At 32.2% G+C, this 18,076-nt stretch overlaps 1 protein-coding gene across 1 annotated transcript in view; it reads right to left on the reverse strand.

Moving 5' to 3' along the window:
- Nucleotides 1-17,603, reverse strand: part of Rh50 (Rhesus blood group-associated glycoprotein Rh50) — a 34,992-nt gene extending 17,389 nt beyond the window's left edge. Inside the window, exons 1-2 of the mRNA XM_076120687.1 lie at nucleotides 17,458-17,603; nucleotides 12,442-12,577 (exon numbers count right to left, since the gene is read on the reverse strand). Of these exons, the coding sequence (XP_075976802.1) occupies nucleotides 12,442-12,556 (115 nt within the window). The 5' untranslated portion in view covers nucleotides 12,557-12,577; nucleotides 17,458-17,603. The remainder of the gene's footprint in view (nucleotides 1-12,441; nucleotides 12,578-17,457) is intronic.
- Between the last annotated feature and the right edge of the window lie 473 nt (nucleotides 17,604-18,076).

Here is an 18,076-nt window from a genome sequence, read left to right on the forward strand (position 1 = left end):
AATGAAATAGTTTCAAAAATCAAGACTTTTTCATTTAATTAGAAGTAAACTCGTTTACTGTTTTAGTTTTTGAAAGCCTTGAAATTCTGATTTGTAGACTATTATATTGCTTTCAGAATTCAAAGAACTATTTTTATCAACATAGGTTGTCACTTGTCAGAGGTCTAGGAATTTTCACTGGACTTGTAATTGCTAATTTAAAATAAAAATTTAAATATATTTTCGTTTTCAATTTAATATTGCTTAATAAAATATTGACTTGAAAATATTGACGAAACAGACGGCGTCAAATCCATTGCTTAAATAATTTTCAACCCAATCTCTAGTTCACTTCACTAATCGTTTATCACAAACAAAAGCGACAGTAAAGAGAATCGGAATCCTAAAACATTGTACTACTACAACATAAATCATGATAGAATATCAAATTTAGTTTTGCTATTTAATAATTGACTTGAAACACGCTAACTAACAAACAGTAAATTATTGATAGTTTCGTAAATTAATTAGGAATATTTATATCTATTCGTGGCCCATAATTAGATATAACACATAGAAATAATCAAAGGCCTTTTCCCATTAGTATCCACACGCAAAACCATTCGATATTAACGATATCAGTATCAATGGTTGCCAAGCTTCCATTTATTATTGTGTTCTCTTAATAACGCTTGCCCTGATAGAATTACATCGTGTCTTTTGCTTATAGAAACAAAATTGAGGCTGTAGGTCTGTATATTTGTAATTTTGTAAAGTAATACGAGTGAAGGACTTTTATCTCTGGTTTAGAGACTTAAGAGTCTCTTTTTCAGAGAAAAGCAGTTCTGAATTATAGACTGTTTCTTAAACTTATGGCCTACGCATACCGTGTTAGTAATAATCTGGTAGTGGTCCACTAATTTGTGAAAAACAATAACTTAATTAAAATGAAATCTCTAAATACAAGACGAACCGGCTTTTTAGAGATTTTATCATGTAAGGTTAGACAAATATACAAATGTAATTTTTTTTTTTTTTTTTTTTTTTTTAAAAAAGACAACTCCCGCACTAAGAATTGCTCTTGTGTCGCGGGGACTTTTACAAACATACAAACAACGGACACAAAGCACAACCAGACCCGAAACAACTATTTGTGGATCGCACAAATAATTGCTCCGTGTGGGAATCGAACCCACGACCTCCCGTTGCAGTGGTATCGGCGTGGCGACCTAAACCACTGCGCCACGGAGGCAGTCAATCAAATTCAATATTGTTTTACCAAACATAAGCCTACAGTTACTTGAATATTTAATTTATATCTGTTGAGTAAAATATGAAGACAAAATGTTTTTATAGGGATGAGAGCCAGAGGCATACTCTAGTCTGATATATACCAATAATAAGGGATGATTGTTCTGGACTTAAGGCGGCAACAAAAGAACGCAGCCATATTTTTTCTTTGTACAAATTTTGCTTATGTAAGCAGTTGGTGTTTGAAAGAATTTTCTTTTGTTGAAGGTTTCTGAATGAGATATTTTTTCGTCTCTATGAAAATATTGTGTCAGCTAGATTGACTCGGTTTTCGGGTTTAAGGGTTGCTGTGTGTTTTATTTATTTAAGGAGATATAGTTTACTGAGCTATTTCTAGACGTATTGTAAACTACGCCGTTGACATTTTATTCTATTGGAGCACTGTGGCTGGAATTTAATAACTTTCATGAAATATTTAAAAGTAGTTGTTAGAGACATCTTTGTCCCAAAACGTTTTCAAATGCTATATTTGTGAAAAATATGGCAGAAATTGTAAATATCTTTTTTACAACGTATGTACGAAATGCCCCTTGAATATAGGCTACCCAATAGAGCCAATAATAATAATTACATTATCTTTTTGATCAGTAAGTTTTACTAACAAAATATAGGTCAACGTTTTGTTATTTTTCCTTTCCTCTTCCGATTACATTAAAAGTCCTGTTTTACCTTGTATTATTTTGTTAGGGGTAAACAAGCCATTTGCAGGGGGCCGATATTATGAGCATTAGTAACTATCGACTTGTTTCGAAAAAAACTAGTTATTGTTTATTATTTATCTGAAATCAACTTAATCTTTTGCAATAGATGAATACAGGACACTGATGATGTACAGTTTATTAAGCCGAATTTTTAAACACACAAGTCAACTGTAGTACAATAATTGTCTACGACGATCGACAACTACCGTTTAGCGACTATAGTGAAATTTATACATGCCATTTATTACGTTCTTACATTCAATATAAAAAAAATCACATATCCCGCAAATTCAAGGAACGATTTTTTTCAACCGTTGTCACAAACCGAACTTACCTGACTACCTTGCTAAAAACGAGAACGATCCGTTCAAATCTGTAACCAGTAATTATACAGCAATGGGTAAATAATAACGTATTATTTTAAGCTATGGAACCTCAAATTCGTGTCATTGTAATATCAACAATAAATTTCAACATTAAAACTAATTAATTTCTTGTAACAATTCAATACATTCATTAACACATTAAATTAAAATATTGACGTTGAAAATTAAATTCTTCCATTATAATAATATAATCGTCGATAATCCTCTTTTTGCTCAAACTTTTACGCTTTTACATCGAATTATTTCTACTGGCATATTTCAAGCTATTATTTTAATTCAACACTGAAATTTGGAAAATTCAATTGGTTTTCTTGATTAAAATAAGTAATTTTGGTTATATTAGATCGAATTGTTCTGTTTTATTCAATTTTAACTTTTCATTCGCGTTTTGTGGCCGCTTTAAAAGCTATTGTGAAAAGAATAAAATTGGTATGAATTAAAATATATATTTTTTCGTACTTGACGGCAATTTTTTAGACTATTAACTAAAGTTTTCATAAAATAATGGGATACTGTAATACCGACCTAACTGCTTGCACGAAAGGGGTTAGATTGGGTGAAGATATAATTGTTGACATAAGCAAAGGCAAACAAGTCGACGGCTCGTCACTAATATAATCTTTAATGAATTTTAAACTAAACTTTACTATAAGCTATCACGCCTTTTCGCAAAGTGATACGCTAAGTCTAAAGATCGCCATCTGCTACGATTCCTATAGATATTGTAAGCATAACCTTTTCAAATTGAAATTATACTTTCATAAGAAAATAACTACGTATAATAGGTCCGAACATTAAGAACACATAAGACAATAGAAACAAACTGTACCCTGTGATTTTTTCTTAAATAAATGATATTATTTCAACATAATGTATGCAAAAAGATCTCTACAAAGATTATACAAATACATACATTTCCCTCGTCTGAGTACCCGTTATGTTTTCATTTGAGCCCGGGTTAACAGACATTCCGTGACGTCAGCAGTCCCCTATTGACCCGGATAGAACTGGTTATCAATAAACGTGGTCCGACGTTCTTGGGGATACATACTAGCAACTTTTTGTTGCTGGAAATAATATCAGCAAATTAAACATTCTTTATGCATCTGGATTGTACTAGAAGTCGTATGCTTCTATTGCGTAGCGATCGTTTAAATAACTGGTAGTTCACATCATTTGGTCAATTCGCCAAGTTTTATTATGCTACAGACTGCTGGCTGCTATACTGAAAAATCATTCAGTATGACCAAAAAAAGAAACACAGTGTTTTCTATATTAATAAAAGGGCACCGTTTTAGAATGTTTGTTACTTAAATGATTGATTACATTAGTATTCTATACTTATTAGTCTATTGCAACTTTGCAATATTTCACACAACTAAAACTGAAGATACAAATAATGGACAAAAAAATACCAATCGATTTTCATATGCAACAAAAAGTCGCAAGTCTGTGTACGTTCTTAGTGCATTTCAATTAACCGGATTATTTGCGCCTGACTGCTGTAGTTGTTGTGTTAACCGGTTATCCGGACGAGATTAAAATTTTATATCTCCGGATATGAATATTGTGTTCGAGGTTTTTTATTGGGTTAAGTGTCATAGAGTGGTTCGTTGCGCTTTTAAATTAAGTTTGTGATGTAGTAGTTTATTTTAATTAGCTTTAGCGGTTTTTCGAATTTAATTTATTATTGAGTAACTGGTTTTCTGCATAGGCTTATATGCGCGAATCCGGATTTTATTTTCATTTAAAATACGCAAAACCCAATGCCAAATAGAGTTTTCATTTAAGTTGTTTTTGTTGTAAATGCATCTATTTAAGAATGTATTTATGTGTAATGTTATAATGTGTTTATCATTTTTTTGATTACCATAGCACAAGCTCTGTTTAGTTTAGAATCAAATGATCGTGTATGAATTGTTCAAAAATATAATTAATTTAAATGTTTCCACACAAAAATTAAACAGTGTGTTTTTAAAAGTGGAAGCCAGGATGGTTTAAACGAACTTGAAAACTTTTAATTCTACTTAATATGAAATTAACAGCAGGCTCGTAAAACAGGACAAAACGATAAACAAAAGCGCAAATCAATTGATTGGAATATTGTATTGTTCAATGTAAGACCTGACATTAATATTCCGATTTTATAGAATTGCATACAAAATCGAAGCCTCAGTAAATTGTAGAAGCAAATAATATAAAATCCTACTGAATGCTATTGAAACTGAGTCAGCTAATAGTGTTTAGTTCGTTTGTTTAATGTTGTGCATTCACGTAGAACATTGTTTTGGGCTTGATCGTAATTTATGCTTGTGACTATATTTTATATGAACATTGTATTTATAAATCTTTACTTCTTTTGTTTTTATGCTTTATAACAAAAATGAAACAATACTAATTTACTAACCCCTCCTTTGACCCTTGCCCAGCAGTGCCACAGAAACGGTGTAAAAAAAAACATAGATAAATAAAAAAAGAACATGTAATGAACTTAAAAAAGCAAGATATAAAATAGTATTAAGAATCGGCTTATGAATAAATGTCGGATTACCTAACCATTAGGTAGAAAAACCAAATTAGTCTGCAACCGCCGAAATTATAACCAAATCGTTAGGCATCCCAAAATGTTAACCGTCTCGTATTTATAAGTGATCAAACCCGCATAGTGGTTGAAAATATTGCACTATATTCTCCGCGAAGTAAGTTCATAAGTAGGTACGTATCTATACTAATATTATAAAGCTGAAGAGTTTGTTTGTTTGTTTGATTGTTTGTTTGTTTGTTTGTTTGAACGCGCTAATCTCAGGAACTACTGGTCCGATTTGAAAAATTCTTTCAGTGTTAGATAGTCCATTTATCGAGGAAGGTTATAGGCTATATATCATCACGCTACTACCAATAGGAGCAGAGTACGGGTGAAAAATGTTAAAAAACGGGGACAATTTTGACCCATTCTCTCTTATGTGACGCAAGCGAAGTTGCGCGGGTCAGCTAGTAAAAGATAAACGATGTTTTTATGACAAGCAAGTTAAAGCGAATTCCACGATGCTTTACGTATTCAAAGCTTTTCACTAAGTAATTGGTATCAGTCATAAACTATGCAGTTACCCGATGGCCTTCACTTTTGACTGAAACCTTGACTTACAAGCTGACCCACATACACATGACTCACGACGCATTTGAAAACAAGGATTGAAATACAAAATTTAGTATTCAATTTCAAATTATTCTCAACAACTTATTTCGTTTCACTACAATATGCAGATACACATACAGTTACGTAAATCATAAAATTATAACAAATGAGTATTGAGTATCTCCTTTTTTTAAGCCGATAATAAAGGCAGGTTGCTTCGATAGTCAACTCTCTCTGTAACACAGTATCCTCAAAGAGCTTTGAATAATTATTAAAAAACATTTTAAGGAAGTCAAGAATGATTATATTATTATGAAGGTAAATTTATACTTACTAATATTATAAAGCTGAAGAGTTTGTTTGTTTGTTTGTTTGAACGTGCTAATCTCAGAATCTACTGTTCATGTTTGAAAACGGTCACGGTTTCACGGTTAGATAGTCCATTTATCGAGAAAGGCTTTAGGCTATATAACATTACGCTAGTAGCTAGTAGCCGCATCAGCTATTAAGAGCGGAGTAGCAACAAAAAATGTTCTGTCTTATGTGACGCAAGCGAAGTTGCGCGGGTCAGTTAGTACAAGATAAAACTGGTGAGTCAATTTTTTTGGCCACGTATACATATTTCTTTTCGAAATCGCTTTCCGCCATGCTCATCACTAAGTCACCGATCATTTGGGAGATGCTTTGATAAGCAACACTTGAGTTAACTCGTACAATACGCACTTGACACAAATTCTTTCAATTCTGTCGAATAAAATGTACATCACTGTTGAATTTATCATCTTGTAATGTTTTTGCATTTTTTGCAGTCTTATTATTCACTATTGACAACAAAAAGCTTTTCAAACCTAGGGGCTAGTTAAAAGATTATTGTTGCATCAATTATAATACTATAATATAGAGTTAGTTTTTGTTAATTCGTCGGTGTTCTGCAGTCTCTCTACTGACAATAAATTTCGATTCAGAGCCACTCGAAAATATTTCTAAGTTATAAAAAAATATTCATGTAGAATACACGACGAAAAACCTCCCCTTTTTGTGGAAACTCACTCATCGTACACAACTCTCTTGTCATATAGGTATCTAAATATACCTAGGTATATTGAGCGAGCAAAATGCAGCCTGTTCAATATTATATACTAGCTGATATTCTTTGCCGCAACTAATGGGCCTCAAATCATAAATGCAAATGACATAAAATCGTTTGATACTATTTCTATACTCGACCGACATGGCTACTTGTTCGTTTACCATTTTCATTAATAATCGATCAACGTAATAAGATGGTGATATGATGACTGAGAACTTTAGAAAAAGTAGAGTAAATAAACATAATTAAGCTGTTTTTTTATTAAACTGAATTCGATAAATTAGTCACACGGTTATTTGATGTTAATATATTTCTTAATTGGCTTTTTCCACGTTTAACTATTGTCTTTCTATCTATAGCTCAATTCTCTATTACTATCGACTACCGACAACCGATCTGTCATCTAGAAATTTTGTATGAAAATCTGATCAGCACCTCTGAGGGGTGTCGAAGGAAATGTTTTGGCAGTACATTCTAAATGTCAAAATTTCGATAGCTAGCCGGTTGTCGGTTGTCGATAGTGGTAGAGAATCGAGGTACTGATTACTTTTAATGTCTATGGATATAATATGTAATGATAGTAGAAAAAATTATTCACGTAAAATTTTACACAAAATAATATTCAAAAAATTCTTCTCGCTATATAGATATGATGCGTATGAGGTACTCGCATGCTCTGTATATTGTTTCATTTGACAAAACTGCCTATATTTAATTTAAACAAGGCGTAATAATACACACTAAAATGTAAGCATATATACTGCTCGTCAATTGTATAATATATTATGTAATAACTATGCACAGGGACAAAGGTAGAATGGTGAAGCATTAATACAGGCACAGTAATACGAGTCCTACTAAATGAGACAGAATTTATAATAAGAATCTCCTCATATGTCGGGAATTCAATTTGTGGTACATCCCCTTGTAGTTTTCAGGTAGGGTTGTAACTATGTATGTCAACGAATTAAATAATTCTCTATGTATTTATATTGAATGCTTAGTATACCACTATAGACTATCGACAACAGACTTGCTTTAAAAGAAAATCTATGAAAATGAAACTAGCGCCTATAACGGGTGCCGTAAGAACTATTTTTGAAGTACATTTTAAATGTCAAACTCTCGATACTCGAAAGTACCGACTGTAGAAAAGCATACTAAGATAATTGTGACACTAAAATTATAAATCAGTGTATATGTATGTACCTACTCAGTTTTAGAGAAAGTTAATAATTATTGTTCAGCAAACATCAAAATATACGTACACTTTTTGGGTAAAATATGATATAACATTTCCAAAAAATATATAAAAGGAAAGTTAATAAATACGGTACGGTATTTTTCCATTCAAACCAACTTCAATCTATTTTCTCAATTAAATTATAAACATTGGTAAAAGCAACTCGATACTAACAAAACTTCGTAATCCATAGTTCTCATCCTATCATTGTTAGTGATGCAAAACTAAAAGAAGCCAAGTGCGAGTTGATACGCGTACAAAGGATTCTGTACCATCACCTATAAAAACCGAACAAAAATTTAGTTCGTTGGGATTATTTATTATTTTATTTTTAGTGTTTGTTTCTATACGTTAGAATTTCGCCTGCCTAGCTACTGACTAGCTGCATTTTATAGGCTATTAATTATTACCATATGAACCGTTATAGCTTAGTCTTTCACCAGACTCCCAAACGAAAGCAGAATCTTAGAAATAGTCGCAGATATAGAGCCCCGTTTTTACCCCTTGGTTAAGGAATCCTAAAAACCAGCGAGGCCGTCAAACGTTCTATGTTTTATTTTCTGTCAGTTCTTGTTACGTATTCTGAGTACAACACAAAGGATGTCGATGCAGATAGAAGTACAAAGACTGTACGGTGCAATGAGAGAGGCGAATACAGTTTTAAACGCGAACCTTCGATACCGTATTGAACAAATATTTGATCCACAGTTGGTTGTCTTGTGTGGTTTTGGTTTGATCTTCTGATGTCGTTTACGAAAAATTGCTGTAAAATTATTTAAGAGAAGTTTTGTTAATAGTCTGTATATGTCTTGAAGTAGAAAATATTTGATCCACAGTTGGTTTGAAGTTTTACCAAAACAATTGATGTACTATTATTTAAAGTAGAGTTTTGTTAATAATTTCTCTTTCAATTCGGTTCCTTTGATTGAATTTTATTTTTGAAGTAGAAGTATTATGATAGTATATAGATATTATGAATTATATTTGTATTCAGCAAAAAGAAAAGGATTTTTTAACAGAAGAAGAAAAAGATTTTTTTAATATTAGCCAATAAGCTGTTTAATACATGATTGTTAGTATTTTTGTTTGCACTGAACAGATATTTAATTTTTATTAAATTTTGTATACGACATAAACATACATTGTTGTTGTTTGAACTATTTAATTAAAGACGATGAAGTATACATTTCTCCGTAAAGTAAACCCAAAATCCTGCTTTATTGAGGTGCACTAACAGCTAGTTGCTTGCAGCCCTACCTTGATAAAACCACTAAATAATTTAGCGCTATGAATCTCTTGAAACTTGGCCAGAAGCTTAAGACCCAAATACATCAAGTTCAGGTTACATACACGATAGTTGGTGACTTGATAATAATATCTTATTACGTCATTTGTCATACAAAACCTTTATTATTTCTACTATTCTATGATTTCTATATGTATGTGATAAAGACTTTCAGGATAGGTACAATATTTTGTTTCTTAACATTATAAACGGAAGTGTAGTATACAAAGAATTTAAAATTTCCTATAGTCCTTTTTCGTTCCATTGATAATACAGCAAGAAAATCGCCTCAGTCCGGAATCAACACCGTATGTAACAATAATCTAGTTTTGTTTGGCATCATACTGAACATCACACCCATGCACTATCACTATACTTAAATTCATTTGTCCAACAATTTCAGAAATGTATCATGTCTCATATTTGCAATGTGAGTTGAGCTCTTTTCGAACTGCACATTCATTAATACCTCCACCGGACTAATATGGAATTCAAAGCAAATTAATTGCAAGCCAGACCTTATTCACACGAAGTACATTCAATTGACATCGTTATGACATTAACAATTTAGTTCTGCACCTCGATTCTCTACCATTATCGACTACCGACAACCGGCTAGCTATCGAATTTTGACATTTAGAATGTACTGCCAAAATGTTTCCTACGACACCCGTCAGAGGCGCTGATCAGATTTTCATACAAAATTTCTCGATGACAGTTCGGTTGTCGGTAGTCGATAGTAGTAGAGAATCGAGGCACTGTAATGCGATACATCGCTAGTTTTTGTGTCAACTCACTCGTTTGCGTTGACAAATTACATGTGACAGTAGTTGGATATACTGACAAATTGATTGCTGACAAAACAGTCATTTTACGAACGAATGTTCTTGAAATGCGTTATAAAAATCTGCCTTAAAATAATCATATATTACTTTTCTCTTTGTAGCAATTAGGTATATCCCGAAAACAATTTCTATACAAAGAACGCATTTTTATCATGAAAAGTTTTAAAGATATGAAAGTACAGAAAAGGCAACTATCTCGATTCTCTACCACTATCGACTACCGACTACCGGCTAGCTATCGAATTTTGACATTTAGAATGTACTGCCAAAATGTTTTTTCGACGCCCGTCAGAGGCGCTGATCGGATTTTCATACAAAATTTCTCGATGACATGTCGATTGTCGGTACTCGATAGTAATAGAGAATTGAGGTACTGAAACCATTATTTAAAAATATTTGTTCCGAAAATATAATCACGATCATGAACGCGACCATTTAACACCGCGCAACGGATGCCCTCATACCAATAACATGAGATAATTGATACAAGTACTTTAGATCTGTTGTAGATACATATGTAACTAAATTATTATTTGTATTATGAACCATCATAAATCTCTTTATGCTCCAACTAATTAATCAGACTAATTATAAAAAAAAAACTCCTGTATTTTCCAACTGACTATTCAATTACTTGTTTGTTTTAACTTTACTGAACTATGGCAATAAAAACACCCATAAAATTATTACACAGAGAACAAAAGGACTTGAAATGAATAAAATAAACGCGGCAGTGAAATATTTAACATAAAAGCAAGTTTCAGTCCACTTCGTTATAACAGAGCATCCTTGTTTAACAATTAGAACACATGGATTTGAACAAGCACCATATGAATTAATTGGTAACGTCGAGGATTATTAAGATAAAGATGGAATATATTAGCTAAATGAAATTGTAATTGGCGGACGAATGAATGTCAAATGTCTTGGGAATGCAAATATTTGAATTAGATTACATCATGCTTGTATTTCGCTCAATTAAGAGATTGGAGTGCGTTATATATTTTGTTACCTTTGTGATTCCATTAATCTTAACTGTAAGCAATATGATAAAGTCGTGTTTTTTTTTAAAAAGCTTTGGAATTACCAGACTTAATATTTTTTTACTTTTGTTTCTATGATTTTTAACCACAGATACTATTTGCCGTGAATCATCATGTCAAAGGAAGCATAGACAACGTTACGGATAGAACATTTTTATTTAAGCTACTAACATTTTCCCACTAATTTTGGCATGCCACTTGAAAACCCGGTAATTAAGCCCAGATTATTTTATTCCGGGAATTACTTTAACAGATTTTCCATATTCATCCGTCAAAATATTCCCGGAATCATAATCGCTAGCAAGTATCAAAAGACGGAGAAAATTTCATTCAATTCAATAAGTTAATTGCATTCTGCTAGGGTTATTTACAAGTCGAGCTTCTTAGAATTTGTTCTGAGAACACCTAACGAAGGAAATAATCCGGTTCCTTGGAAACCAGGTGCTTATGCAACTTGCAACGAAACAAAGAGGTTATAATGTTAACCTATTAATTTGAAACAATGCAAATGTTTGTACTTCATATTTGGAAGAGCAAGCTTAAGCTGGTCTTGTGTTCATATTATTGCTGTGTTTATATTATCTTCTTTGCAACTAAGATTTGCTTATGTTAAATATACTGACAAAAATACTAACGCCATGTGTCGTGCTTTCAATATCAGAAACAATTCAATGCATTTTACCTAAATTGTACCGAAAAAGAACCCAATTTTAAACATTTTTAATTTTCTTCTTTTTTATACTAATAAACTTGGATAGGAAAAAGAAAACCAATATTTGTATCTGCTTCAGATAACTTGATTTGGATCTTTGGAAGATAAAATTAATACTTTATACCTTCGATTTAAACGTAAGAATATTTTCATCCCGGAAAATGCACAATTCTCTCGAAGATGGGATGGAGCGAATTTTGCTGAAATGCAAAGTAAAAGGATCTGGAAAAACTTCAATTTCATATAAATCTCCAGTTTCTTATTTCCCCTTTTTCCTTGAGTAACGTTACTATTTATGTTTTGGTGTCATCCTTTGAGAATGTGCTGTGGATATATTATATTAGTAAAACGTACAAGATTTGAAATTTTTACTTTGTTTGCCTGCAGTATTTTTGTGACTTGAAAAGTGCAGCCATGTAGGAGGTTTGTGATCACTAGTGTTGTAATATTTTATATATTTTGACAAATAATGGGTTGGTAGAAAAATGCAAACGAGGCTCCTACTACTAATACTCTAGACACTACCTTATATAATGAAGTGTGCGAATATTTTCATGGCCATGAACGCGTTAATCAAAAAATTTAAATCGATCTCGTTTTCATCAATGTTACGATTTTCAATCGTATGTATGCTTTTCATCATGAGCTTTCTTCTGTTCAATAATAGTATACGAAAAAATTTTAACATTAAATAAAGACATTTTTCTTACCTTTGATATCAACATCATCACTGCCGCCATACTTGACGAAGACAAGGAACAGCACCATGAGAATGATCTGGAAGACCATCAGAGGCGTGTACTTGTATCGCGCCATCTTCTCCATTTTGAAGGCTTTTTGTTATATCTGAAACAAATATTTCAAGTCAATCCATACGTGATGGCAGAAGGTATGGTTTTACGTTATTGATTTGTGTGAGATAGGTTTTAACAACTGCAACCATAGCATGACAGGTCTTCTAAGTAGTTGTGACGCGAACTGCAGATGATGTTTACTGTAGCGCGATTCTGTACATCCGTTACAAAAATAGTTCCTTTGGCACCCGCTAGAGGCGCTGATCACTAATAATTGACGTTTATTTTTGTGAAACAAGTACTCTTCACCTGTGACTTGCATGGATATTTTGTCAACTTATCCAACTTTATTTCACAAGTAATTTGGTCCGTTTTTTTAGCTGTCTAATGTTATTTCACACATTTCGGAATTCTGCCACATCATGCAATAGTTATCCTTAGATCATTACTAACTGATCATGTTAGCCGAATTAGAGGTATCCTATTTGCATACTAATTAACGCTGCGATTATCAATCTACTTATACTGCGCAACTGTGATTAAGGAATTATCTCCGCATGATGTGTGGTTACTATGAGGAAGTAAGGCTAATATTATTGTTAGGGCTATTGTTGTAGTGATAATGCAAGGATTGATGATATTCACTATTGATTGTTCGATATTATCACCGATCACGAAGTTTCAGATTTGACTGCTTCCGCGGCGCAGTGGTTAACGTCGCCAAGCCAACTATAGCGTCAGGAGGTCGTGTGTTCGAATTCTACGCGAAACAATTATTTGTGCGATCCACAAAGACAAATACATATTTTTTTTCATATAACTTTGTAATAACGATTATTTCGATTTACGTATATATGCGATAATTATGAATGAAATTAACGATAACCATAAAATCGGCAATAATAATGCCCACAAGTGTCAGGTTAATGACTTACTTGCTAAGACAAGCGTTTCAACATGCAGATTTGAGTGACGTCAAAACGGTACTAGAAATTGGTCCGTCAAGCCTTCTCAAAGAGCCTACCAATCTGTTGAAACGGCACTGACAAAAGGACATACATCGACAACAGTCATTGCTAGTATGTTCGTGCAGGTGACGTCTTTGAAATCCTGTATCGAGAAACCGTAGCTATTACGAGAATTGATAGTAGGGGAGTTTTGATTGTTTGATTCTATTGAACCGATTGTACGGTTGGTATTGACGTGTTCGAAATTTTGGTAGGAATATGGATTTTAGGGGTAAATATTTTTTCGTAAAAAATACATAAAACGCATTGCAACGATATATGTTGTCGTCTGTTGCACCCTGTTATTCATTCATTTTTAAATTGCCGAACTGATTCAGATGGAGCTTGTGATATCGAGAGCTGCTATTAAAGGAAGGAGAAGAAAAAATATATGTTCCGCCAATTAAAAGAAATCACAAAAAGCAAAATAAAATTTCCTTCTGTAGTTCGATTCTCTACTATTATCGACTACCGAAAACCAGCTAGCTATCGAAAAATTTTAATACGAAAATCTGCTTAGTGCCTCTACCGGGCTCCGTAAGAATTATTGTAGCAGCACATTTTAAATGTTTAACTCTCGATACTTGACAGTACTGACTGTATAGAATTGCGTTAATCACAGTGGCTTTCAAATAGTTGTCAAATAATAGCCCCCTTCTTCAAATCGATGTAATGACATCAAACAATTTTAAACTCGATTGAAACAATAGGAATCAAAATGAATTATGCAACATCACAAGATCTGTTTAAGTCAATATTACATTACGAGGTTTTACGACAGCTCTGTTCATTTTATCACAAGATTTTGATAACAAATGATTAAGTTTTTACGATTACAAAAGATTATGAGAGTTTATGGACGTCGTTATTTTCAGTAACCAGATGTGTGGACGTCATTGAGACAACAATTTTTTTGGAATGTATTTACAACTGTTGCATTTTTTTTTTCGTTGAAAGTATAAAAAGTAGTGAAAAACAAAATTCAGTTGGGGATGCAGAAGAAAAACAAAAACAAGATACAAAGAGCTTCATCAAAGCATGTTACGTAATTTACAGATATAAAACACATCTAACGTTTTAACTTCTGTTTACATCAATTCCTGCCCACAATTTTCTTAAATAGCTTTGGCGTGAATAAGCTACAAACAATCGACGATTCTCAAACCTGCGTCTTTCTATCAACATTAGTGTCATGACTGCATCTTTGATTGGTTCCTAGGGATTTTTTTTTTCAATGAAGTATCTACTTCTTGAAAATATTCCCATTATAATAACAATCTAGTCTTATGACGAATAAGTACAATTTGTTTCTAGCTTAATTTGCTATTCACAGTAAAACTAAAAATGTGTCCATTAACACTTTTCTTATAGTCTCTATTAAGGGGAAGACACTTTGTTTTTGTGTTCTTTTTGCATTACTAATTCGCCGCACTATTTTTCACTAAAGTTTCACTACACTAATTCGAATTTATTGGGTCGAAAAAATCTATGTGCCTATCTTCTATAAACTATACATCTACTCATCCAAATCTATTTGATAGTTTTAGCGCAAAAGAATACAAACATCGATTCTCCACCTGTTAGTTTGTATATTACAAACATACTATACAATAATGTTATAAACAAAGTCGGTACAATCGTGTGATCCGGTCGAAGTATCATAGCGTCATGTCAATGTCAATGCTAAGCGGAACGCGGGAGGGACATGATTCTGAATTGGTTTGTTAATATGTTAGGGAATCGCTGTTGAATCATAATCTGGATAAAGGCATAGATATTTATTGCTTTTATATTGTTCATATTAAACTTTACATAAAGTATTTAATATTTTCGAGATGGTGTAGGTGGAAGTGTATGACATACATACAGTATACACGCTTTGCTATTAAGAATGTTAGTGTCATGTAATAGTGGGGCTATTGCAATTGACCACGCAGATTACTAAATTTTGCGCTACTATTGAAAAATATCCAAATATACATTAGAAAATAACAATAGCACTTTGCCTGACCCGGAAATCAAAATTTCAATTTTGGATTTCAACATTTAGTGCATGCCTAAGAACACAAGGATAAAATTCGTAAATTTTTTCTCCCCTCATACTACAATACTCTAGTTATATAGTTGACACAATAAAGTTCATATTAAAGTCGTGGTAATGACCTCCTTGTTAACAGTCTTACGCTGATCGTTTTAATTAATTATAGTCTCACCATGCGATAATATCGTGGTCAATTGTAGCGAAAAACAAAACACTCGTATTTATTAGACTCTTGATGAAATATTGTGAATCAAATTCATTTACAAACCACTGTATAGGTTTGTTTTTTTTTTTCAAAACATTTTACTACAATGAAGATTGTTGTATTTAGATTGTACTAAAAGTATTTTTTTTTTAATTTTCTTGAATCACGAGAATATCTAATGCAACATAACAGAAATGAGTCTTTTAAACACTATTTGTTTCTTATGAACGCCCCAATTATGAAAAATTGCAGATCAGGCTTAATTTGATAATTTTGTTACCGAATTGGTAGTAAGGTAATGGCAATAAACTACAATAACATAGAAAAACTTAAGTTAGACTATCTGAAAAATGTAAGCAGATAAGCACAGAATACTTTTCTGGAAATAGTCCCATTTTAACGATAAAAACCTTTTATATTCCAATAAAAATTGCAAAAAACTTAATCGCAATAATTTCTTCCTCAGTTCGAATACGTGGTGAAAAAAATTAATGCATACGAAAGAACTTTTACTAGTTATAACCAATTAAAGATAGTTAGATGTGATTTCCATTTAAACGGTCTTCCACGATCGAGGATTATTATGCAATTGACTGCGATCTAAAGCTTCGCCCACGTTATGGCGATTGCAAAAATCTTATAAAAATGATTTTGTGCTCTTTGGCCAGTGTGTTTAAATAATATTTTATGATTCGTGAATTTGACATACTTTGTATTCAAAATAATCTAAACAAAAAATAAATAAACTCATGAAATTACCTCTTTTTCGTAGAAGAAGGCAAATACCAAATAACGTCACTTGCGTTCTATCCCTACAATCTTCCTTCACTACATTCACACTTAAACATATATTATTGTCTTGGAATACAAAATATTTAAAGAGAATTAATTTTAAAATAATCATATTATTATCGTATTGACTACCTAATGTATCAGAGCAAATCGAAAAGAAATGGTTAAATATCGTAACGAAAATTGCTTGAAAATCTTTAAATTTCTCTATGCTGATACTGTAACAGATGAATATTCGCTTCGAATAGCATAGTGTAGACTTAGCCTATCTAAAAATGAAAATTCTCACGTTTTATACCTCATCCCTTTATATTCGAGCTGTTAAATATTTGAAAAGGACTAGCGGTGATTGCTTTGAAAACGTTCAGATTTCTAAATTTTCTTAAACGTAGTTCAGAAATGATAAGTTTTTCTAATAGAACTTTTGTTTTACTTTCTTATGTTAATGTTGAAGTCGTGTTTAATTTTGGGAGTTGATGTTGGAAAAATCGTTTCTAGTTTTCATTGCTTTGAGATTGATATGACTTGAAAGAAAATTTATGTTTAGCATTGTTTAATCCTGGTAACATACGGTTAACTTCTGTATTTTTAGAATAATTATGAAAAAGTAAAAACTGAAAATTGATTTGCCTTGTAATTTTACTTCAAGTGAAAGACGAATTTTGCTGACAAAAACACAGGTAGCTGACCTAAATAATAGACAGTCAATACTCAAAATAATTTCTTTGGCAATTCATCAAAAATATTTCCAACAAAAAAAAACCATATAACTGCCAAAAAGAAAAAAAGCGGGGACATAAAATTAGAACCACACAACGGTAACTCAAGTCACATGTAATTTTTTTTTGGGAAAATATATTTTGGAAAATGTATATTATTTTACGTACCTTTTTCTACGTGCGTAGTTTCCGACGATTCAGAGCACACACCCGCGGTCGAGCCCCTCTTTGTCAAACATCAGTCACTATTACGCTACTATTATGTCGCCGGCACTGTGTGTAAACAGACTTATTCAAACTTCCTGCGTTATGTTGAATGTTTGGATCGTTCGCGTTTGTCTGTTTAGAAAGGGAAAAGAGAATTCCTAAATCATAATAATGATTTGAGGAATGCTTTAAGGTAGTGTTTCTTTGTGTGGAAATCAGGTAATTGCTTAGAGGTACATTTTATATTGTTACATATTAGAAAGATTTGGGTTAAGGATCGGGAGTTACTGTAGAAGTTACAAAAATAGAATAATATACCTGAGAATACGTTTTTTTAATAAATTATTGATTTAACAGTTCAACCATAACAATATGATGAAGCACTATCGCTACAATAGAATGATATAATAGGAATATAATACTGGGAGTTAAGATCACTTTAGAGAATAAGTTAAAAGAACTAAAAGTAAATTAAAATTAGTAAATTAAAAAAATACGACAACTATATTTTACCAAAACCTTAACAACAGCAACAACTACATGTGCAATATAAATCACAGGATTTTTTTTAAAACATGTA

Source organism: Anticarsia gemmatalis, chromosome 12 (assembly GCF_050436995.1).
Source record: "Anticarsia gemmatalis isolate Benzon Research Colony breed Stoneville strain chromosome 12, ilAntGemm2 primary, whole genome shotgun sequence".
In the NCBI taxonomy this organism is placed as follows: Eukaryota; Metazoa; Arthropoda; class Insecta; order Lepidoptera; family Erebidae; genus Anticarsia; species Anticarsia gemmatalis.